At 35.7% G+C, this 24,380-nt stretch overlaps 1 protein-coding gene across 1 annotated transcript; it reads right to left on the bottom strand.

Annotated features, from left to right (window-relative positions):
* Positions 1–407: 407 nt before the first annotated feature.
* Positions 408–18,684, bottom strand: LOC118802184 (interferon-induced protein 44-like). Its single transcript, XM_036562669.1, has 8 exons — positions 18,610–18,684; positions 14,112–14,168; positions 12,085–12,118; positions 10,864–11,056; positions 10,356–10,502; positions 6,351–6,522; positions 6,044–6,144; positions 408–1,179 (listed from the first exon to the last, which is right to left on the bottom strand). Exons 2-8 carry the CDS (start codon positions 14,158–14,160, stop codon positions 1,000–1,002), a joined length of 876 nt encoding a protein of 291 aa, XP_036418562.1. The 5' UTR covers positions 14,161–14,168; positions 18,610–18,684; the 3' UTR covers positions 408–999.
* Positions 18,685–24,380: the final 5,696 nt, after the last annotated feature.

Here is a 24,380-nt window from a genome sequence, read left to right on the forward strand (position 1 = left end):
AGTTTTATTTTTTTCCTAGAACAGTACAATCAAGCAAAACGCCATTTAGGAACCTTTATTTTTTAGAATGTTTTAATGAGCCAGAATGCACAACACACACCAAATATGAAGTTTAACATGCAAACAAGCCATGCTTTTTAAAGAAATTTCTTAAGGTATTACAAAGATTTGCTAGACTTTAATCAAGATTCACTAAAGAAATATACCCACAGATTTCCCACAAACAACCACTAAATATACAAAGTGAACATGAAAATGTGTTAAATATTGGGGTGGCAGAAAAGCAATAGGGAATAAAAGGGATTAAGTCATCTATACTTAGTTCTTGTCAGACCAGACATGGTCTTGTAATGAGAATACATGCCTGGGGACAATTTGGTAAGTTTTTGGTGCTGGATTGCTGCAAAATCTGCTTCTAAGAAGGATACAACACCTTTAAAACCCAACCCTAAAATCCTCAAAATAGTCTGTGCTATTTTAACATCCGCAGTAAGCTTGATAATACAGACAAATGGCTATTGTTAGCTAATAGAACTGCTTTTCCCTTGCACACACAACACATATCTACATGTTTCATTGGAATTTTTTGGGGGGGACTTTTCATCCGTGCAGCTTATATAAGGTCCATGGGCTAACAGCAGGCTTGTTGCTCATTGGACAGTGTTGAAGAGCACACTATTGCCCCCAACTTTGAGCTGCCATGAGGCATTGGACTGAATTTTCAACAACTTGTTTCCACTCTATTAAGTTCGCACTTGTGATTACCTGTATGTATGTGAAGTACGAACCCCCTAAAAAAGATAAAAATAATCAATGAATAACCTATAAACAAGATACAAACAAATTGATAGTATACTAAGTTAAGCCAGAACCAACAGTAACTTACATAATGTCAATGATGACAAAAATAAAGTAATAGATCGTAAAGTAATGCAGAGAATCAGTGTAATTCCCCTTTTATCTATATGTGAATCTTGAATCTTTGTATAGTTTTGAGATTCAGTTGTCATTTGATTCTTGCAGATCCTTCACGTAGTCGTTGGCAAAGTTGACAATGTCCCTCAGTGCCATGAGGATGATAACATCAACATTGGCATCTTCAGTGATCTCTGCATGATAGTTCTTCACAGGGTAGATGTTGCTCCAGGGGATGCCCAGTTTATTGCTGCTCTCCTCTACCTAAAGAAATGTACATAAACATGTATCAAGAGAAGCTTCTGCATGACTTTAGATTTTTCACTCTGTACTGTATATTACACATTATATTGCTGTTGTCAGAACAAAATCTCATATCTCCAAAATGGTAACTTTACAGAAGAGGAAAAAAACCAAAAATGGAGATACAAGGTTTTGTCCTGACAGCAGCGATATGTTCTTTTTTTTAATGAGTAAACTTATGCAAGGACTTTTTTTGAATCACTCTGGATGTTTCAAAAAAATGTTATTGCTTGAATGTTACACTTTTACAGAAGCCCCAAAGGGTAAGATGAAAATAAATAAATAAATAAATAAATAAAGTGTGTTCCTGAGTCTGCGTTCCACGTTACTTTTTTGTCTGGCTGTACAAGATAACAAAAACAGCCAAAAGATGTTTATAGCGCCACAGTACAATTAAAGGCATCGGAAACCTCATAAAATATATTGGCAAACACTTAGCATGTTCGTCCAGCATTGACCAGCAAGGGCTAGCAACAGGGAATCTAACAACCAAACAATTAGCATGCCACATAGCTTTTACCACAAATCAATCAATTCAGTTCAAGACTGCAAATCGAAAGGCAACTAGAGATACATCATACATGTTACAGAGCATTGTAATGTGCATTCATATAGAATTAATTTATTATAATTATGTGTAGACTATAGGGTGAAGACTATTGACAGACCTCTGTTTGCAGTCATTCAAATAATAACAATTTTCTTTTAAAGAAAGAGCCATATGGCATTTCAACACAAAATATGTTTAAAAAGCATGTGTGAACAATATATCGCTGGTGTCAGGAGAAAACCTCATATCTCCAAAATGGTAACTTTACAGGAGAAGGAAAAAAACTACTTTAGTTTGAATGTAAGTCAATGGAACCAGACTTTTTTCCAAGTCATTTTGGGACATTTCTTTAAGTCCATTCATCATGAAATGTACACACAATGTAAAGACCAACAGGCATTTTCAAACTGTGTCAAAAACTGAAAAACGTCAAAAACGGAGATATGAGGTTTTGTTCCGACAACAGCGATATGAAATTCGGCTTGATTGGTAACTAAGACAGATTAGGGTAATAGCTATGCTGAGGTTTGTTAGCTGTTACAGTCTGATAAAAACAATAAAGAATCTCTAGGTAACAACTGGCTGAGATAGAAGCTACCATAGATAATCTCCTACTTTCAGACTAAGCTAACACGTTCTTCCAGAGCTATTATCGACATTTATAAAAAGAACCATTGAATATTACATCTGGCAGTCAGTTGTCTAGTGCCTCTGGATTGGCAGTCTATTGAATTGCATTGCCCTTTAACGCTTGTGGTCCAAGTTGGTATGGCATGCTAACTGTTAGCCAGTTAGCATAAGGGTAAAGGAAAAAAAAAAAACAAACAGCTGCTCCCTGCCTGTCAAAGCTGGTGTGACTTGCTAAGTGTTAGCCCTTGTATTTTTTCATACAGCAATGGAAATAGAAATAGTAAGAGAAGATAATTCTTGAGTGTTTTTAGAAATTTGTTGAAGTGATGCTATATTTTTTTTCCTGCTGGTTTTTGTGTGTTACACAGGCTGAAAAAAATAAATAGTGGAACTTTTTCTGCGCTCTTCTCGTGTGGTTCTGTACTCTTTGATGGCTCAGGAGACTGAATGGTGATTTTCCTAAAATTTCCTAGCATTAGACAAAGAGGAGACGAGATAAAAGAGAGATAAAGCAGAGATGACAGTTTAATTGCAGAGGAAAATGATTGTTAGGTGCCGATTTACTGTTTTAAACTGTTGCAAACTCCAATTTGGTGTTAAAAAGTGGCTGTCGCATTTTATTAAATAGGCGCAATGCTGCTTTAAATCCAATAAAAAACAAAGGGGTGGTTTCTGATCTTTTGCTCCTTTGCCTCATTGCCTATGCATTTGTAGGAGTTTACCTCTCAAAGGGCAAAATATTGGGAGGAGATTATTGATGAAGCACCAACTCCCATCAGTAGTAAATACTGACTGTGCGCTGTTTAATACCTTTGGAAAGATCATCTTTTTGGCACAAAAATAGCTGCCATTGTTTGTGCTCAGAGAGAAAAGAGCTTTTCAAATATATTTATTTAGTTTTGATGAGGATAAAAACCCTTGTAAACACCTGTCATGCCACGTTATTATTAATTTAATGAAGGAAATGAAAAAAAAAAAATCAACCTGTAATTTCCTAATATTTGCAGCATATTTTGCAGTTGACAGTTTTCTGAACTTTTGTTAAAAACAATTAAAACACAACTCTGCAATCTGTGCTTTACTAAAGCCGCTCCTTAGTACATCATCCTTGCATACTGAGGTGTCTGTGCTCTGTAGTTTATGTGTATGTGTGGCAGAAATGTCACAGCCATCGATGTACTGGGCTGGGTTTCCTGAAAGCATCTTTATTCTAAGATCACTGTTAAATGGTAGAGTGATTTTAAGTTTAACATCAAACACTCTTTTTACCATTTAAGATGATCTTAACTTTACCATGCTTTTGAGAAACTGGACTCTTAATGTGTTTAGTGAAGTTAAACAGGGATTTTAATATCACATGATTTCCAAATGCACTCAGCAATTTTAGCATCTCTCCAGTCGAAATTGAACATAAGACAGAAATCATATCGCTGTTGTCGGAAGAAAACCTTGTATCTCCAAAATGGTAACTTTGCAGGAGAAAGAAAAACCTACTTTGAATGTAAGTCAACGGAACAAGACTGTTTTCCAAGTGCTTTTGGGCAGTTTCTTTTGGTCCATTCATCATGAAATTTACATATAATGTAAAGGACAACAGCCTTTTTCAAATTATGTTCATTTTTTTAGTTAGTCATTATTCTGACTTACTAAGCCCAAATCTTACGAAAATAAGGGATTTCAATCCAATGAGTCTCAGTTTGAACTGAATACAAATTAAAATCTGTTTTCTACTGTCTTTTTGAAATGGGCTTTCAAAAAAGAAGCATGTGAGCTCACATGTTAATGATTAGCTTGAGCTTGTTAAAAGCAAATTTCTTTAGTGATAATTCTTAGTAGATAACATGCTAAATTGGCCATTCCCATCAGTGCAAAGTGTCTCTACACTGTCTGTACACTAGTTTCTCACTTAGTAAATCTGCCCCCTTGATAAATCTGAGCACTATATGTGACTTTACTAAGATCTCTACTGAAACTCAACAGGAGGCACCTGTGAGATTACCGGGCTCCTTTGCTCAGGAGAAATATGTGAGTAGCAGGAGATGTAAGCAAAAGTCTCATTTGTCTTTCCATCTGGTCTCATTGTTATTTAGGACAGTGTTTCCCTGCCCGGTCCTCAGGGCCCCCCAGATGGTCCACATTCTTCCTGAGTTCTACAGTCCCCCAGTCTTTCAGTGACTGCTCTTTTGTTACATCCTTCGACATTCAGATCTCATTTGATGACCAACCTCTTTATTCAACACTGTTCTTCTTTATTACTTTGTCTTTCCAAAGACAATATAGCATATATTTACTAATGTTTTCTACAAACCTCTTGCATAAACCTTTTTTTGTTTTGTTTTGTTTTGTTTTAAAAATAAGTTCTCAGTATTTAGGCCTAATAGTCCTTTAGCACCCATAATAAGATCATAGGGGCTCTTTTGTGCTTTCCCTCTCAAAGTGAACATTTCTGGGCTTTTTTTTTTGGTGCTAAGATAGCTGCCATTGCTTATGTTCATAGATAAAAGAGAGTTTTTAAAAACACAAATTATTTATTTACTTATGATGAAACAAAACTACTTGTAATCACCTACATGTTACATTAATCTTCGTTTGATGAAGAGAATGATAATGTTTTAAACTGCTATTAACTAATATTTTGCAACACTATAAATCAGCACTATCAAAGAGCGGGTTTTGCCTAAATAATCATTTGCCAGTTTCTCAAACTGTTGTTAAAAGCACATAGGCTATGTTCACAGAGCAGGACAAGTGGCCCAAACCTGATTTTCTCACCAAATCCGATTTTTTCGTTTGGCTGTTCACATTATCTTTTAAATGTGATCTGTATGCGACATCAGTCTAAACAGATCGGCTCCTAAACTGACTCACATGTGCAAAAGAACAATGCTTCATGTTGCTTCATGTGGCTCATCAATCCTGACTTTGAATGAACGCCAGTTGCTCCCGGAGGATCAGCCTCATTCTCCTACAGCCGTGTTTGGCCATTTATTTCGAAACCTCCTTGAACACGGAGCAGTGCGGTTGCGATGAGTCTCTTCTAATTTTTTTAGTACAGAAACACCAACCTAAATATTTATGAGGTCTCAGCAGTGCGAAATTACGACGAATGTCGAGCTGGATTGACGTAAAAGTCGCATGAATTCTGATCTGGCTGTTCAGACTGAGTCGCAGATCGGATACGGATCGGATTTCAGTACCACATATAAAAGCGTCTCAAATCGGAATTGAAAATGTCACAGATTCCACGTGTTTTTTGCTGTTCACACAGACCACATCTGTGTCACATATGAGGAAAAAGATCAGCGACCTGCTGTATAAACGTAGCCATATTGAAACTGTTGTTACGCTCACCGCAAGTTCAGTGAAACGCTCAGTTTGGCAACTTGGTCCCTTTCAGGTTCACTTCAACAGAACTGAATTTGGTTCTTTTAAATAGAATTATATGTGAAAACACACTTTATCACTATCATCCATGTTCAGCAGTGTACATTAAGCTCTGTCATATTGGGGTTCAGCATATCCAAACAGCACATTGCACTGGAACGATTCATAATCCCTAATTCACTTCTTTTGAGTTGGATTTAGCATTCATCTTGTAAAGCTGAATGTTTTGTGTTTCATAGTGAGATTGCACACACAGGTTACCTTCTGTTTGATCCTTTTGCTGTAGTAAAGTTTTCTCATGTCTCGGTTGACAATCTCACATGCGTTGTCCACTTTGGTCAACACAATGACTTGTGGTATGTCTACAAAATCAAGATATAGAATAAATAAAGTAAACATATAACACTTAAGAAATTTAAATACAGATAAATATGTGCTCCTACTGAGTTTAAATTATTCTCAACCTTTAAATCTCAGTTTTTCACTTGAAAATAAACTGATGACTTTTTTTAAATTCACATGTAAATCCCACATCAACCCCAAAGATTAAAGATGGTAAATAACTTACTCAATTCAGAAGCTCTCTTTCGAACTGTCTTCATTTTCTCAATGACACATTGATCCATTCTTGAGATGGCATCAGCAGGAAGAATGCTCACAAGACAGTGGACTTTATCAGATGGATTTGGGTAGGTGTTGTACTTCTGGTTTCTCTCAGAGATAGGTCTGCGGGGATTAAACTACGGCAGAAAAAATAGATATTTCCAAGTTCTGTTTTTTGTTTGGTATTTTGGTACATATTTCCAACAAACAGACAGATTTACTAATGTTTGTTTTGGCGCTAATGCATTTTGAGAATGCAAAATGACTCGCAGACGATTTATCTTCAGATGTGCAAAATACTCCAGTACTCCATTTCTGTCAATTGTTTTTGTTTCTTTTACTTTCACTTTGGGCTGAGCATTGCCTGTTGTGAGAACTGGTGCAACAACAGAGGGAGATGGAAAGGAAAGCAAACAGGCAGAGTGAGTGAGAGAGAGTGAAGATCAATATTAGCTATTATTGGCTGTGTTTTGCATTGTCAATGCTTGGCTGTATTTTACATTGTAGGAGAAATACAGCACACTGACAAACATAACAGCACAGGAAATGTCAGCTGTAGGCACCTTATGGTCTGTCACATGTTTTGTGTGTTCATGTTAGGGTTAGAATGGCCCAATTTTTGCTGAGATAGAGGGGGAGGGCGAAGTGTTAGGGCTACATGGCTGTCCAAATGGAGGTTTTTCAGAGACTCACTCCAAACAGAGTGTTATGAGAAAAAAAAAGAAAAACCAGCAAGATGGCTGAACAAGAGGCCAAAGAAACCCACAAGTGTGAGAATTTTCTCCATTAAAAAATTACAATAATCACTGTATTATCTTAGTTTAATGCTGTTTCAATGTATTATGGTCGTTTTCTTCACAACAAGCATAAAAAATCGCTAATAGCATGCTAATATCTCGGTAGCTAGCTAGCTAATTTTCCCATTCCACATCATAGCCCAGCTGTACTGATGCCTGAAGTGCCAGAATGTAACTGCTGCACCATTTAAGGTAGAACGGGAAAATTAGAACAAGAAGCTGGAGAATATCTGACTTTAGCTTCATATCACCAAAGGCATTCGTATCTTTGAAGGCATATGATGCCCTAAATGTAACTCTTGCCCAGCAGTGAGGTTGCTAAAATTTTCCCTTCTCTGCTATCACTGCAGACAGGCCGGGTCACCTACAGAGCAGCGCTAGTAGCCTGATAATGAAGCCATGTTTTTTTTTTTAATTTTAGTGTCCCTCAAATTAAATTTTTGTAGAGTAAGATTTCAACCACTACTCCTTGTAACTCAGTTCCAAGGGGTTAGGGTGACACATGAAAACAAGGGGTAGGGGTAAAAAGAAGAAATGGGATTGGGCCCTAGATGGCACATTGGGTCCAGCCAGGCTCGTCAATGGCATCGCCATTTTGGGGCGGTCAACATTGCTGCTGGACTGCATTCAGTGCCATTACAGAGCAGCAGTTTAGGAAAGATACTGTCCAAAATTACACTATTTCAAGAATATTGCTCTCAGAAAGCAGGATAGGATTATATAATGGAGGGAACGCAGTGATCCACACTCATGTTTGTGTGATGTGTATTGTTTGTCTGATGTTTAAGTGTAGATATGGCCGTGTGGTTGGTGAAGCACAATGAACCTGTGATGTGATTGTTTGTCCTCAGGTTTTATATTAAGCTTATTTCATTTAATAGTCTATTCATGGCATCTTAACTTTATGTAGTAGTTATTTGTTTGCAATGGTGTTTAAAGCTTTATAGCTCAGTAAGTTATAGCATTCCTTAATCCGAGTAGATATTCATAATAGATTAATGTCAGCACCTTCCTACACAAACCTAAGGTTAGCTTCTTATTTGCCAGCTTTTTGTTCAAATTCTCCTCTTCCACCTTAAATGGTGCATCAGCCAGCTTCTTGTTCGAATTTTGCCAATGGCCATTTGCCATTTCAGGCTTTTTTTTATTCAGTATGCCAAAATATATCAGTGACCCTGGTCATACTAAAGCAGTATATTTGTCGTTCTTATTTTTTTTTTTAATAATTTACAAATTGTTTATTTTGTGACTGGATGGCTTAAATGTTGGCTTAGTTTCAGCTTTAGTTGGCTAGGTTTTAAGCAGACCTTGGGCTGTATTGTGATTTTTATTTTGCTGGACCTGAGGACTCTGTTGTTTACTCATGTTGGGATATACCCTGTCTTGAAACACTACATCTCACTTTGCCGGAGTAATACCTATGGAGGATACAACATGCCCAAACAAAGAAATTAATAAATGCATAAAGAAATAAATGAGTAGCAGAAAAAGAAAAATGAAAAAATAAAATACATTTGGGACTTCAAACCTTAATTAAATAGATAAACAAATAAATAAAATGAACATGGAAAATAATAAATAGTAGAAAAGCAAAAATAAATAAATACACAAATAATCATGAAAGGTGATTTAGAAACACATAAATAAATGAAGTACAAACACATCAGCAGAAATAAATGTATATTTATAAATATTTCATATATTTCTGTTTTTATTTATTTCTCCATTTATTTCTGTATTTCTTTCTCGGGTCTATGCTAATGAGGTTGGCAACACATAACTCTAACAAACTATTGGTTGAGGTTGGATTGTGAGGTGGACTAGATGCTACTAAACTGCAGGTCCATACAATCAGAGAGAAAACCAAGAAAATTTCAATATGCTGAACCAAAGACTCTATCAGGTTCTATTTCACCGCTCAGCTCTCATAAGCACTGCACTTAATACTGCTACCACTGACTTAAGACTGGTACACACTGGACACGACATGATCTTCTGTAAAATTTTGCTATGTTGTTTGTGCCACGACAAAAGGTTCAGAATATCTATCAAGTATACTTTTCTTACTAAACGGACAAATCGTGACACTGCTGGTTGCTTTCCATTTTGGAAAAGCAAAAGGAGAACAGAGAGTTTCTCCACCTCATTTCAGGAGCTAAAACTTTATGAGCTCTTTCACTCACAGCTCAAATCTCTGTAACCTTGTCTCAGCTGATTTTGGAGATGCAGTTCCACATGAGATGTAGCACGAAGTAAATGGGCAATGTTTTAAGTGCAAATAAGATCTGATTCTTTGTTCCCAGCAGAAAGGACAAACGGTGACAATGAACCACTGTCCATTTTGGAAAAGTGAAAGTAGTGTGAAGAGCTTCATCACTTAATTTAGACACTGAAAGCTTGGTTGTTTCTTAATATGATTCAGTGTTTGAGCTGGTTTTGGAGCTTCTTATTATTTTAGCATTTGTGAAAAGCTCCAGTTGCTGGTACTCAGATGATCCGTCAGCTTGGTTGTCACCATGCCAACACCAAAGATGACAGTGATTGATCAGAGTTGTATTTTTGCCATGTAAAAAAATTGTGTACTCTGCAAGATAACATGTTACACACATGCACAAATGAATTTACTTTTGTTACAAATACATCATGCTTAGAGTGTAAAGGCCTTAATTTGTCCACCACCAAGTGTAACTGCACAGAAACTCTGCTCAGATCCTCCACCATTGCTGTCAGCCTTTCAAAAACAAGGCCAGAGTAGTCAAACACACTGCTTTTTCTATGATGAACCAATAGTGTGTAGGTTTATTTACTTTGTTAGCAGACTGGAGGAAGAAATTCATACATATTTAAATAAATCTGTAAATAAATAAATGCATGGATACATTAATCAAAACAGAATTACAAAATGCATAAATAAATGAAATGTATTTATCTATTTATGGTTTTATTCTTTTTTTTTTTCTGTTTTGATTGGTTTACTTTTGATTTATTTTGGCACCTTTCGCCATCCATAAATGCCTACTTTTGGCTAGCAAAATGGCAAAACTTTAAGTCTTCAGTGTGTTGTCATTTAAGACCAGTTGCATTTAAGATTGTTGTGCTGCCTTGGGATGAGCTGTCAAATAAATACCAATTAAACAGTTAAATGTATAAACTTGGCAAGCGTGTGTACTTACAGTGTAGCCATCTAAAATATGCCCCTCTAAAACTTTGATGATGTCTTCAGTTTGTATCCCTCCTCCATCCAGTTCAAGTCCCATGATGTCACTGAAAACAAAAGGATAATATCCACCTCTACGCTTCTTCATCTTGTGCGTTTTGATCTAGAAACAGATTCAAACATAATGTTTTCAAACATAGCTGCATTGTAGTGTGAGGAGATTGTTATAATTAAGCATTACTCTCATTTACCAAGACTGATTTAATGCCTTTTTTTTGTAGTCAAAATACTGAGAAAAGAAGTTTTAACCTAATGAGTCACAATTTGAACCTGAGGCAAAAAAGGATTAAAAATATTTTTCTTTCAGCAAAAAGGTTTTCATACAAAAAAGCATCTGAGCCAAACACGAGGTTGTATAGAGCTAGTCATATGTAAATGACGAGGTTGAGCCTGTGTTCATTCGCATGGAAGTTCTTAGTAGATAATTAGTAAGTAGTTGCCTAATGACTTTACTGATTACTTACTGAAGCAGTGAAGCTTTTTTCACTTGTTATTGAGCCTTCTAGAGCATTAATGACATTACGGCCTATGAGGGCCCTTTGAACAGAGTTTATGAAGCATGACTTCCCTGCCCCAACTGGTCCATACAGCAGAATCCTGAGGGGTGTCAAACTTGGGTTTAAATAGTCCATGTTTCTCAATATCCCCTCTTTTTCACTGAGAAAAACAGAGGATTAGAGTCAGACAGAGCACACGCACAAAGGACAGCAAGTAAAAAATACAACATGCAAAACAGTATTCATTTGTAACCCTGTAGGTTAACCCAAGATTAGTTCTGTACTTAGATTGTAAAAAACAAACAAAAAAAAACTTTGTAAAAAAAAAAGACTGTGCTGTTGGATACCATTGTTATTGAACACCATTGTTCACTGATATTATTTGGGTGGTGGACCATTCTCAGCACAGCAGTAGCCAGATTAGCCAATTAGATTGTGTTTCCATTAGCTCTCTACAAGACAGTGACTTTCTGTCATGTAATGTTTGGAAGAACACTTCTGAGAAATGTGGGTGTGTAAGTTTACAAAGAAATCTTTAATGTTGAGAAGCTTCTCATTGTTGTTCTGTTTTAATTTTCTGGCTGTATTTTAAATCGCATGAGTAAATAACTGCTAAATAAATTACTTAAGACACGACCGTTAGTACGGTGCCTTTTTTTTAAATTGGAAACATGGCAGTAGTAATACAACTTTATTTTTATTTGCCAATTGTGTAATTTAGCACATTTCTTTTTATCTGGAAAAAAAAAATGTAACCACCTCAAGTGAGTGCACACGCTTTAATGTATGTTTGCTGTTGTTTTTATTCAATATTTCAAAGTATGCATAAAAATACAAGGATAAAAACCTAGCTAATGACACTGACATGTTAATGGCATTGTAGTATGTGTGGAGCTGGTATGACTGTATCAGACACAGGGATGTGGAGGTTTTAACATATTTTAGTGTCACTGCTGTTGAGAAGAAAACTGACCATTAATTAGGCTAGAAAATGACAAAAACAAATTGTGCGCAGCAGTAGATGGGCTACATCTGGACCTTTAAGTGAAATGTTTCTAAATGGCCAGTGAAGGCATTCCTGATGTATATTTTAAAACTATATTGAAAATACCAACTTTTGTAAGTCTTCTTTCTATCAAATAAAAAATTTAACATAATTTTTTATCTAGTAGACATACATGTTCTTACCTCCGATCTACATTCCTCCAAGCAACTTTTAGTTCTGAGAAATAAAATCAAACGGAAGAATTTGGCATTTTAGGTTAGACAGCAATGCCTGCTTGATAAATGCTTAAAGCAAATCATTTTTTTACTTTCCAAAGACAATCACAGCAGTTATATACAAACCCAATTACAGAGAAAAACTGGACAGTATATGAACTGCTAATCAAAATTGAAATCAGTAATGTATAAATCTACTTTGACCTGTATTTGAACGAAAACATTACAAATACAAGATATGCAATGTTTTACCTTATCAGCTCCATTGTTCTTTTGCCAATATATGTTTATTTTGAAATTGATGACTTTGACACATTGGAACAGGGACAATTTAAGTTTAAAAAACTTCTTAAATAGGTGCAAAAGACATCCAGGAAAGGTCTAGTCTTTTATGAGCAAGAGTAGGTTGAGGCACGCCACTTTGTCAAAAATTGGTTCAGCGCAAACTCCAATAAGTTAAAAACGTTCCTCAGCCAGGGATTGCATGGATTTTAGGCAATTTATCATCTGCAGGGCATAATATCATCAAAAGATTCAGGTAATCCAGAGAAATCTCTATGTATAAAGGGCAAGACAAAAAAAACACATCTGAATGCCCATGATCTTCTATCCCTAAGATGGCGCTGCAATAACACCCAGCATGTTTCTGTGATGGATATTGCCACATATGTTTTGAAAAACCATTCTTAATCAACACTGTGGAACTCCTATGTCAACTAAATCAAGAAACGCTGCCGACTTCTCTGGGCTCAAACTCTGAAATTGACTGGTCTGACAAGTCAGCCTTTCTGATTATTTATGGAAACAATGAAGGTTGTGCTCTCTAGGCCACAGAAGAAAAGGAACTTCCAGGTTGTTACCAGAACCTCAAAGTTCAAAAGTTAGCATCTGTCAGGTAGTCTGCACAACTACGAAGGCACAATTAACACAGAACCGATTTTGGAGAAAAATGTGCTGCCTTTTTCAGGACATTTCAACATGACACCGGCAAGGAACATTCTGCATATGTTACAGCAGCGTGGCTGCGTAATCAGAGAGTGTGATTTGTAGACTGACCTCCCTACAGTCCAGAGCTGTCTCCCATCGAAATGTGTGGTGCATAGCAAAGTGCACAATACAACAGGTTTCTGCAGTTATCAGAATGTTAACGTGGTCATGTAAACAGCATAATCTGATTTCAGATTAAGGCTGTTATTGGATTTGTAGAAATCTGGTTAAGAGAGCTGGATTTTAGGTCAGTAATTGTATACACTTAACCTGAATTATTTTGTTTTTGCAGTCTGCGCACATGCAAAAACAGAGCACTGTCTCAATAGTATTTCAATGATACAGGGCTTAGTGCTATGTTATTAGTGCAATGATACAGGGCTTACTGCCATGATATTAATGCTATGATACAGGGCTTAGTACTGTGATATCCATCCTATTATACAGGGTTTAGAGTTGTGGAATTAGTGCTATGATACTGGGTGTAGTGCTGTACTATTAGTGCTATGAGACAGGGTTTAGTGCTGTAATATTAGTGCTATGATATTTGTGCTATGAAGTTAGTGCTATGATACAGGGCTTAGTGCTATGATATTAGTGCTATGATACAGGGCTTAGTGCTATGATATTAGTGCTATGATAAAGGGCTTGGTGCTATGATATTAGTGCTATGATACAGGGCTTAGTGCTATGATATTAGTGCTATGATAAAGGGCTTGGTGCTGTGATATTAATGCTATAATACAGGGCTTAGTGCAATGATATTAGTGCTATGATACAGGGCTTAGTGCTATGATATTAGTGCTATGATACAGGGCTTAGTGCTATGATATTAGTGCTATGATACAGGGCTTAGTGCTATGATATTAGTGCTATGATAAAGGGCTTGGTGCTGTGATAGTGCTGTGATACTATGGAATGAGGTTGGTAAATGATTGTGTTAATGATTGTTAATTTGACAATCATTGTTTTTTTTCCATCTCACTATATGAACAGGTGAGACTTACGGTGTGCGTGTGTAGAAGGAACAGTTGGTTTTGTCGATTCTCCTCCCATCTTTATCTCTGTAAAATATGAACTACATATTAGCAAACATGGGTCCATACTGTTTGTGAGTGGAAGACTGAACCAGAATACGGGAGAGCAGGGTTAGTTGGCATTGTGTTTATTTTCTGTTCAGAAGTGGATGCTGACCTCTTGACCAACACTGTTTCGTCAAGTCATCTGAAAGCCACTGTTTATGTAATTATGTAATGTAATGTAGTCTGTTATTTTTATTATAGTTTTTCGATCTGTACATCAAAAAGTGATATTAAATAAATTAACAATTATATCAAAAAAGTAAATATATTTTTATATAGAAATATTTTAGAGAGGTAGCTTTTGAATTTCCAAGGATAATCACAGCAGATATACAGAATTGTGAATTGGTTCTCCACTAATTTAGTGCTATGAATCAGGTCAGCTTAATGCTTTGATACAGAATGTGGCAGATTGTGATTGGACTACTTGATGTTCATTACAGGGAAATAAATATCGGTTGGATAAATTTAAATTTTGTTAACGAAGCAAACACTCACTTCTTAACCTAGTCTATTTTCTCTGGCCATCTGAAAGCCATACACTGTTAATGTAGTTTTTTCTTCTGTATATCAAAAATGATACTAGAATTAAGTAAGTACATTTTCTATAAATACAACCCCATTTCAAGTTGGATGCAAATCATATAAACCATATTTTTTATTTTTAAGGAAAATACTACAAAGACAACAAATCAAATGTTGAAACTGAAAAATGTTTTTTCAAAACCATATGCCTGTTTTGAATTTGATGCCAAAAACACGTTCCAAAAAAGTTGGGATGGGGGCATATTTACCACTGTGTTTCATCACATCTTCTTTTAACAACACTCTGCAAGCGTTTGGGAACTGAGGAGACACTGCTGTAGTTTTGAAAGTGAAATATTTTCCTGTGCTTGTCTGATACAGGATTTCAGCTGCTCAACAGTTCAGGGTCTCATTTGCGGTATTTTTCATTTCATAATGCTCTAAATGTTTTCAGTGGTGACAGGTCTGGACTGCAGGCATTAATCAGCATTAATGGTGCCTTCATAGATGTGCACGTCACACTTACCTTGTGCACTAACGCACCCCTATACCATCATGAATACTGGCTTTTGAACTGTACACTGATAACAAGCTGAGTGGTCTTTAGCCCAGAGGATGCAGTGCCCATGATTTCCAAAAAGAATTTCAAATTTTGATTTGTCGGACCGCAGAACACTTTTCCACTTCCCCTCAGTCCATTTTAAATGAGCATGGGCCCAGAGAAGGTGGCGAGGTTTCTGGATCCTGTCTATATATGGTTTCTTTTTTGTGTTTTAGAGTTTTAACATGTTTGTTTTTGATGCAGAGCCACCTGAGGGCCAAAAAGCATTGCCAGCAATTACAGTTTTTGCCCTTTTCCCTCATATACAGAGATTTCTCCAGATTCTCTGAATCTTTTAATGATATTATGTATCGTAGATTATGAAATTCCCAAGTTTTTTGATATGTTATGTGGTGAAACGTGATTCTTGAATTGTTGCACTCTTTGATTGTGCAGACTTTCACAGAGTGGTACACCCCTCCCCATCTTTACTTCTCTGGGATGCTCTTTTTGTACTCAGTCACATTACTGACCTGTTGCCAATTAACCACCAGGTGTTTTTTTTTTTAGCATTACACAACTTTACCAGTCTTTTGTTGCCCCGTCCCAACTTTTTTGGAATGTGTTTCTGCCATCAAATTCAAAATGGGCATATATTTACAATAAAATTTCTCAGTTTCAGCATTTGATATGTTGTCTTTGTACTATTTTCAATGAAATATAATTCTTTAATTATATATATCTTTAATATAATTCTAAATATTATCTTTAATTCTTTGCACATCATTGCATTGTTTTTAATTACATTTTGTACAGCATCCCAACGTTTTGGAAATGGGGTTGTATTTCAGAGAGATATCTTGAAAATGAATAAGTTGTCTCCAGATGTGAGTGGTGTTACCAACTTGCCTTAGTGCAGAACCACTGTAACATTATGCATTACACATGCATTACACATATACTACATATATACTATGTTATATTTGTGCATAAATACACATTAATTTTCTCTTATTGTACATCTCCATTCACCTTCTGTCTGAAACGCTCTATTAGAGCTCCTGTATCTTTACTGTGAGAGAGAGTTACGCTTTGTGATGTTGCAGATCATTTAAACACACAAAGAGCACACTAAAGGAAAGGGAAAAACCAGAAAAGCATAATATTTCCCCTTTAATCATATTGTTCTTGTAATACAGCAAAATACAACAATAAATTATCCAACCCCATTTCTAAAAAAGATGCTGTGCAAAATGATACAATAATGTGAAAATCATGTAAACACCATATTTAAACAGTATGAAGACAACATATCAAATGTTGAAATTTAGAAATTGTATAGTGTTTTCTGAAAAATATATGCCTACTTTAAATTTGATGCCAGCAACATTTTTCAAAAAAGTTGGGACGGGGCAACAAAAGAACTGGTAGAACATCTTGCAACTAATTAGGTTATTTGGCATCAGGTGGGTGTCGTGATTAGGTAGTAAATGGAAGCAAGGATGATGAGAGGCTTACCACTCTGCGAAAGACTGCATAGGCAAAAATTCAAGAACAACATTTTCTCAATGTAAAATAACAAAGGAATTTCATCATCTATGGTATATAATGTCATTAAAAGATTCAGAGAATATGGAGAAATCTCTGTGATCTTTGGGCCTTCTGATGGCACTGCATTAAAAACAGACACGACTCTATAGTGGAAATCACTGCATGGGCTCAGGAACACTTCTGAAAACCATTTGTCACTGCATCCACAAATATAAGTTAAAACTCTACTTTGCAAAGAACAAACCATATATAAACAGGACCGAGAAATGCTGCCACCTTCTCTGAGCTCGAGCTCATTTATGATGGACTGAGGAGAAGTTGAAAATTTTAAAATCTTTTTGGAAGCCATGGACACAGCGTCCTCCAGGCTAAAGAGGAGAGGGATCATCCAGCTTGTTGTCAGCACACTGTTCAAAAGCCAACATCAGCAATGGTATGGGGGACTTGCACATCTGTGAAGCGACCATTAGTGCTGAACAGTATATACAAGTTATGGAGCAAAAATGCTGACATCCACATGACGTCTTTTTCAGGGAAGGACTTACTTATTTCAGCAAGACAGTGTCAAACCACATTCTGAACATACTCCAACTGCATGGCTCTGTAGTAAAAGACTACTAAACTGGACTACCTGCAGTCCAGACCTGTCATTCATTGAAAACATTTGGCACACCGAGGAGCTGAAATCCTTTATCAAGGAAGAACGGGAAAATGTTTCACTTTCAAAACTATAGCAGTTGGTCTTCTCAGTTCTCAAATGCTTACAGAGTGATGTTAAAAGAAGAGGTGATGAAACACAGTAGTAAACATGCCCCCGTCCCAACAGTTTTGAAATTTGTTGCTTCCAATAAAATCATTCAGAATCAATTAAAATCTCAACATGTCAGATTACTCTTCACTTACTTGTATTACAAGTTAAACCTTCTTTCCATACCCAGGTAGGGGATTCACAGAAAATGGAATTTAATGCCGGAAGAAGAGATTGTTCAAAATTCTGGGTCAATTAAATCTGTCAATCTGAAATCTTGCTCAAGCAAGTCTTCTTCCTTGTGCATGCCTACAGAAGCAGTGAGAAGGTTTACTGGTGCAAATTACCATCAGAGTGGTTCAGGTGTTATTTTGGAGGGTGGGGGGTTGTGTCTTGTTATGAATCACTACCAGTGCATGTAAATGAACGAAAAGTAAACCCATCACATCATTCAGGTAAAACACGCCAATGATCCTTGTTTATGAATGAGCAAATGTGGTAACTCCACACTATTTGCTCTTAATGTCACAGTAAATCCAGTGATGAATTTTTAAATGAATAGTCCATTAAAGAACCATTTTTTGTAAAACCAAAAATAAATAAATAAAGTATGTTGAAAGCAACTTATCAACTAATAAATAATTATATGTATCGTGTACTTCTACTCATTTTCCTTTCCTTCATTGACAAAATTAGATTGGTTTAGTGCTTTTTCTAATGAAAAGTAAGAAAAAATGGCAAAGGAGTAAATATTCCTCTTTGGAAAAGAAGCGTGTAAGACATTATGACTGAATTCTTCATACTCTAATCTAATACTTCATCGCTTCAGCGATGGCGAACATTTAAAATATGCACATATATATATATATATATGCATATTTTAAATGTTCGCCATCGCTAAAGCGATTAAGTATATGTTTCTGAACTGATTATCATCAATTACTGCAAGAATCAGTGCATTTATCTAATCTACCCACCTACACTACACGTAACTGGGCTAATAATTTGCTAAGGCGAGGATCATTTTGTAATGTAATTTATAAAATTTTCTCAGTTACCTTTCTCTCCTAAAGGAGCGTCTGAAGAGTTTCTTTCTCTGCAGTGAGTGTGAGAACACCTGCTGCAACTGTTTACTGTCACCTGGCTCCTAATGTTTAGCATGCCATACATTGCACTCTACATAACTTCCTCTTGTGTGCTGGTTCATGTTTATTATCACTTTTTGTTCTTACTGTATGTTGTACACAACAAATATCAATGTTATGTTATGATTAATACCCCCTTTGCTGCAGTATTAACATGTTTTCCATGAACATCATTCTATTCAAGGCAGGGGTTATAAAATGGAAGTTTGAAATGCATGTTCTCTTCATCATTGTGGACTAGGTTAAGCTCACTCCAGTCAAAATTACTCCTCTACTGCTTCTGGATACAGCAATAATGTTGAATCTGTCTTTAATGTGTGTAACTGATAAAGCACTAAAATTTAAAAACTGGAAATTAAAGCTGAAAAACTTTCTGAGAACTTTTGCATTTGTCAGTACCATTTGGGAAATTTGTTAAGGAAAAATAGAGTAATTGTTGGACCTTTTGGGCATTATGACCCTTAATTTGACCTCAATTCAACTGAGGTTTCCTTTATGAGGATGAATTCTCAACAGCAGTTGAATGATATAAGTAAGCATGCTAGACTTAGTAGAGTACATTATTTGTACACCTTTTATTGAGGATCTATTCTTTGCATATGTATGTAGTTCTGAGGAGTGAAACTGAAAATATTTTGCTTTTAGCCAAAGTGCCCCTCTCCCAAACTTTAATAAATGGATGATATAATTTTCATTGGCTCTGATTCTTGCTTGTGTACGCAAACATGTTGAAATACAGTATCCATATTTAATGTGTCTATCTGATGAAATGAAAATGATCTGCGATGAAAATTGATTCTGGGAAAGGAAGCTTCAGGCCACCACTGATGAGAAATGACAGCACCGAAAAGCTGCAGGGAGAGAAGCATGAAAAGCATGAAAGAAATTTATTCTTCAAGAAGAGGATTGGTGTAAGAAAGACCTGTTTCACAGATACTATCTCTCTGTGACATGAGCAATGCATAACTTAGCTTTCCATTCAGTACTCATGTTTACAGGTGCAGGCTCACCACACGCATCAAAACAGTTAAATAAATAATGAAACTGAATTAAAATGTCAAAATGCAAATTTTGATCATTTATGGCTGCAATCCAACAATTCATAGCAGTTTGACACATTCTCCGGTAGATCTACAGGCTACAGGCAACATGCTCTTTCATGAATGACCTTTTTATAAGGAAAAATATAATAACTGATTTGTCTATGTTTCATAATATGAATAAGGATTAAGTGACCCTTATTAGTCCCATAACAGAGAAATTTCACCTCCGCAATCTAACCCATCCATGCAGTGAAACACCACATACACACTAGGGAACACACACACACTAGGGGCCAGTGAGCACGGGGAGCAGTTGGGGGATTAGGTGCCTTGCTCAAGGGCATTAGTATATAATTAAAATCATTTAACACAGACAGATGAAATACAAAAAAAAAAACAAAGGCAGGATTATGATCAAATGCTAAGTTAGAAACATGTTTTCAAATGTTTCTTAAAAGTGAACTCTGAGCTTGACTGTCTAATAAAAGGTGGAATTGAGCTCCACAGTTTAGAAGCAGAATCACTGAAAGAGCCTCTCCACGTTTTCTGTATTTTACAGAAGGTGTTTGCAGAAGGCCACTATCTGCAGATCTAAGATCACATGCTGGAACATAAACAGACTAAACAGTTGTCATCAGTTGTATCAGAAGTTAACAGAACAGAACAGGAATGATATAATCTCTTTCTTGTTTTTGTTGGGATTCATGCTGCTGCATTTTGTATGAGCTGTAGAGGACAGATAGTTTCTTAGAAATCTCAGTAAGAAGAGCATTACAGTGAGCAACTCTGCTTGTAACAAATGTGATATTTTTCAAATGATAAAAAGCTACTTTAGTGACTGCATTTATATGAGGGATAAAACTGTGGTCTGTCTGAGGTCATTCACAACACAAACCATTGCTGTGTCAATACTATGGTGCAAGGCAAAACTGGTCCCACTTTGTGTTAAATGTCTCTAATAACTGTGTAGTTACATGTGAACAACACATGCAACAACAATGTAACTACTAATGATTTAGTCATTGTTACAGATGGATTACAGAAGTGCACCTTATATAATTACACAAGTGTATCATTTTCAGTTTTGCCACGTAATTACACAAGTGTATCTAAATAGTTGTAACAGCCTATTCTCTCTCAAGTAATTACACACGGGTAATAACACATGTAATTACATTTGTAAACAGACTGGAACAGTATTTTTTAGAAGTTCCAGCAGTAATAGGAAGTATCTAATATTGTACATTAAGACATTACTAACACTGCATCTGCCAGCTTTCCTAACATTTAACTAGCATTTATGTTGCTAGTGCTGTGACATTGTAAATGTTTCAACTTTAAACCATCCTGTATGTATATGTGACAGTACAGCAGACGTCCCCTTATCTTAAAATGTAATTTTAATGACATTATTTAAATGTGTTGCATTACCCCAAAGCACTGTCTATGTTACCACTGCATTATTACACAGTACATACATAACAACTACACAGGAACTGTCCACTTATTTTAAAGTGTAACTTTAACACTACACTACAGGAAAGTTCCTGTGTAGAAGATACACTTGTGTAATTAAAAGTTAATTAAAGTTGATACACATGTGTAATTGCAAAGGCTGTATCCTTTTAATCCAGTGGTAACACTGACTAAATCACCAGTAGTTACAGTGTTGTTGCAATTCATGTGTAACTACACAGTTATCAGAGACACTTAATATAATGTAAGTGGGACCCTAAAACCTGATTGCAACTTCTCATATAACCTGTTTGATATTAGACAAACATCTCATTACTTGAAAACAACTTAAAAAAGGAAGGTTTGGAAATGGACTAAAATTACTTCATATGGAAGGATCCATGATACTCTTCTTTAGTAGAGGCTTCACCAGGGCAGTTTTAAAAGCGTCTGGAAAAGGATCTGTTGATCGAGAAGTTTACAGTAGTTAAAACATCACTTCAAATGCAATCAATAACCATCTTAAGGAGTGAAGTAGGGACAAGGTCAAGGTCACATGTGGATGAACTTAGTTTGTTTATAACAGTTATAAGCTCATGATAATTAACAACAGAGAAAGATGTCATTACTGATGTAGGTGGATTACTGGGAAGGTTGTAAGAGCTTGTTTCAGTTGACTGAGCTACGCTCTGTCTTATCAAGGCTGGTGTTGTTTTGAAAATGAATTGCAAACTCTTTGCAAACTCACCATGTCCAACACTAGCAGAAGAGTTAGGGTTGATGAGAGTGTAATTACTAAACACGCAGCAAACACTAAAGTCTGCATTTTTTCATAGCATTATTGTAGGTGGAGATCTGCTCTTTGAGAAAATTATAATAAACCTGCAGGTTAATTTTCCTTCATGAGCACTCTGCTTTACCAAAATATCTCTTTAACTGCACTTTAAGCTAGAAAAAGTTGAATTTACTTACAAAAATTGAAGAAACTGGCTGTCTTAAAAAAAGTAATGTGTTACAAAAACATGAGTTAGAATAACTATAATTTTTGTGTTAACATAAATGCTTGTTTGTGCCACTTGTAAATTCTAATTATTTTATTTAAACATATTGAAATTGCAATTTAATTGTTTCATTGGACAATAATTTTTTTTTCCAATTAAGTGATATCAACCACTTTGCTAAACTCCCAGTTACAAACATAACTGTATTTTACATCTTACTTAGTTTTAATCAGTTTCACACATTTGTTGAACAACTTTAATGCCATCATTTTTTTGAATGTGGGGTTTCAAAGCTGCCATGGCAACAGGTTAAACTCAATAGCAAGAAGTTAATTTAACTCAAAAATCCCATTTGAGTGTACAAAATCATCAAATATGTTCCCTTAACTTAAAATTGTTGAGCAGTATGTGGGATGTACTGAGTTTCATGTACAACAGACTTAATTTATTTTACCATACAAAATGCATATATTATGGAGCATATATTATTGTACATGTTTTTAAACTTCTCAACTGTTCTCATTTGAGTCAATGTAACTTTTTCTAAACTTCCAGGCACTTTCTTCCTTTCCTCTAAACTGACTTGAAAGAATATTTAGAAATAATCACTTACTTTGTATTATGTCTCTAATAACTATGTAGTTACACATGAATATCATCTGCAACCACACTGTAACTACTGATGACTTAGACAATGGTACAGATGGATTATAGAACCACAGTCTATGTAATTACCCATGTGTATCAACTTTAGTTTTGCCTCATGTAATTACACTAGTGTATCTTTTCGATACACTACAGATCATAAGTCTTTCCAACAGTTTACATAACATTACAGTTATGTTTTAAAGAAGTGTTGTAACAAGCTAACCTAATCACACTGAATTGATTAATACCATTCTGTAATTACACTGCCCCTATATACCAAGGAACACACAGGAGCTACACAGGAACTTTCCTGTAGTGTAGTGTTAAAGTTACACTTTATAATAAGTGGACAGTTCCTGTGTAGTTATTATGTAGGTACTGTGTAATAATGGAGTGGTAATATAGACATTTGGGGGGCAATTCAACACATTTACTTAATGTCATAAAAGTTACATTGTAAGATAAGGGGACATCTGCTGTACTGTCACATTACAAAATCGTTTAACGTAAATGCTAGATAAATGTTAGGAAAGCTGGCAGATCCAGTGTAAGTAATGTCTTAATGTAAGTTATTACATACTTCCTTTTACTGCTGGGAAAAAAAAAAACAAAACAAAAAACAAACAAAACAAAAAAACAACTACTGTTCCAGTCTGATTACAAATGTAATTACATTTGTGTTATTACCCTTGTGTAATTACATGAGAATGAATATGCTGTTACAACTATTAAGATACACTTGTGCAATTACATGAGGCAAAACTGAATTTGATACATGTGTAATTACATGAGGTGCACTTCTGTAATCCCTCTGTAACAGTGACTAAATCATTAGTAGTTACTTTTTCATTCATATATAATTACACAGTTATTAGAGACACTTAATATAAAGTGGGACCAAATAATCTGATATGAAAACATCAGAGATGAGGCACACATTTGCATTTAAACCTTTAGTGATCACCACATCCAGGATGTGACTGAGCTTGTTGGTAGAGCTGCTCACGTGTTGCTTTAAATCAAATGCCTCTAGACATCTAATGAATTCTATTGCATTACTGTCTGATGGATTATCAATATGTGAGTTAAAGTCCCCAGAGAGAAGAATTTTATCATAGCTTGTGGATATAATTGATATTATTTCTGCACTTCTGGCCAAAAAATTACTCTTTTGCTAGGGAGGCCTATATATTACAGTTAATAACACAGAAGTGTCACTAAAAAGTTTGACTGCAACATATTCAAAAGACATAAATTCACTGACATTGGTGTTTTTGCAGATGAAGTCACTGTTATAAATGCATGTCACTCCTCAGTGACAGACTGCTTCACCCCAAGAGTGTGAAGGAGTGTGAGTGTGCTGCTGTTAGACTGTACAACCAGCACTGCTCCCAGTAGGACCCTCCTCCACCCCATTAGACCTCACACACCTACAGAACATAAACTATGAATTCATCACCATTTCCTGTGTGCAATATAATCAATGCTCCATGTGGAATACTGGTAAAATATGTCTATAGTGTAAAGATTTTTTGCT

The sequence above is a fragment of the Colossoma macropomum genome, unplaced genomic scaffold (genome assembly GCF_904425465.1).
Source record: "Colossoma macropomum unplaced genomic scaffold, Colossoma_macropomum, whole genome shotgun sequence".
NCBI classification, from domain to species: Eukaryota; Metazoa; Chordata; class Actinopteri; order Characiformes; family Serrasalmidae; genus Colossoma; species Colossoma macropomum.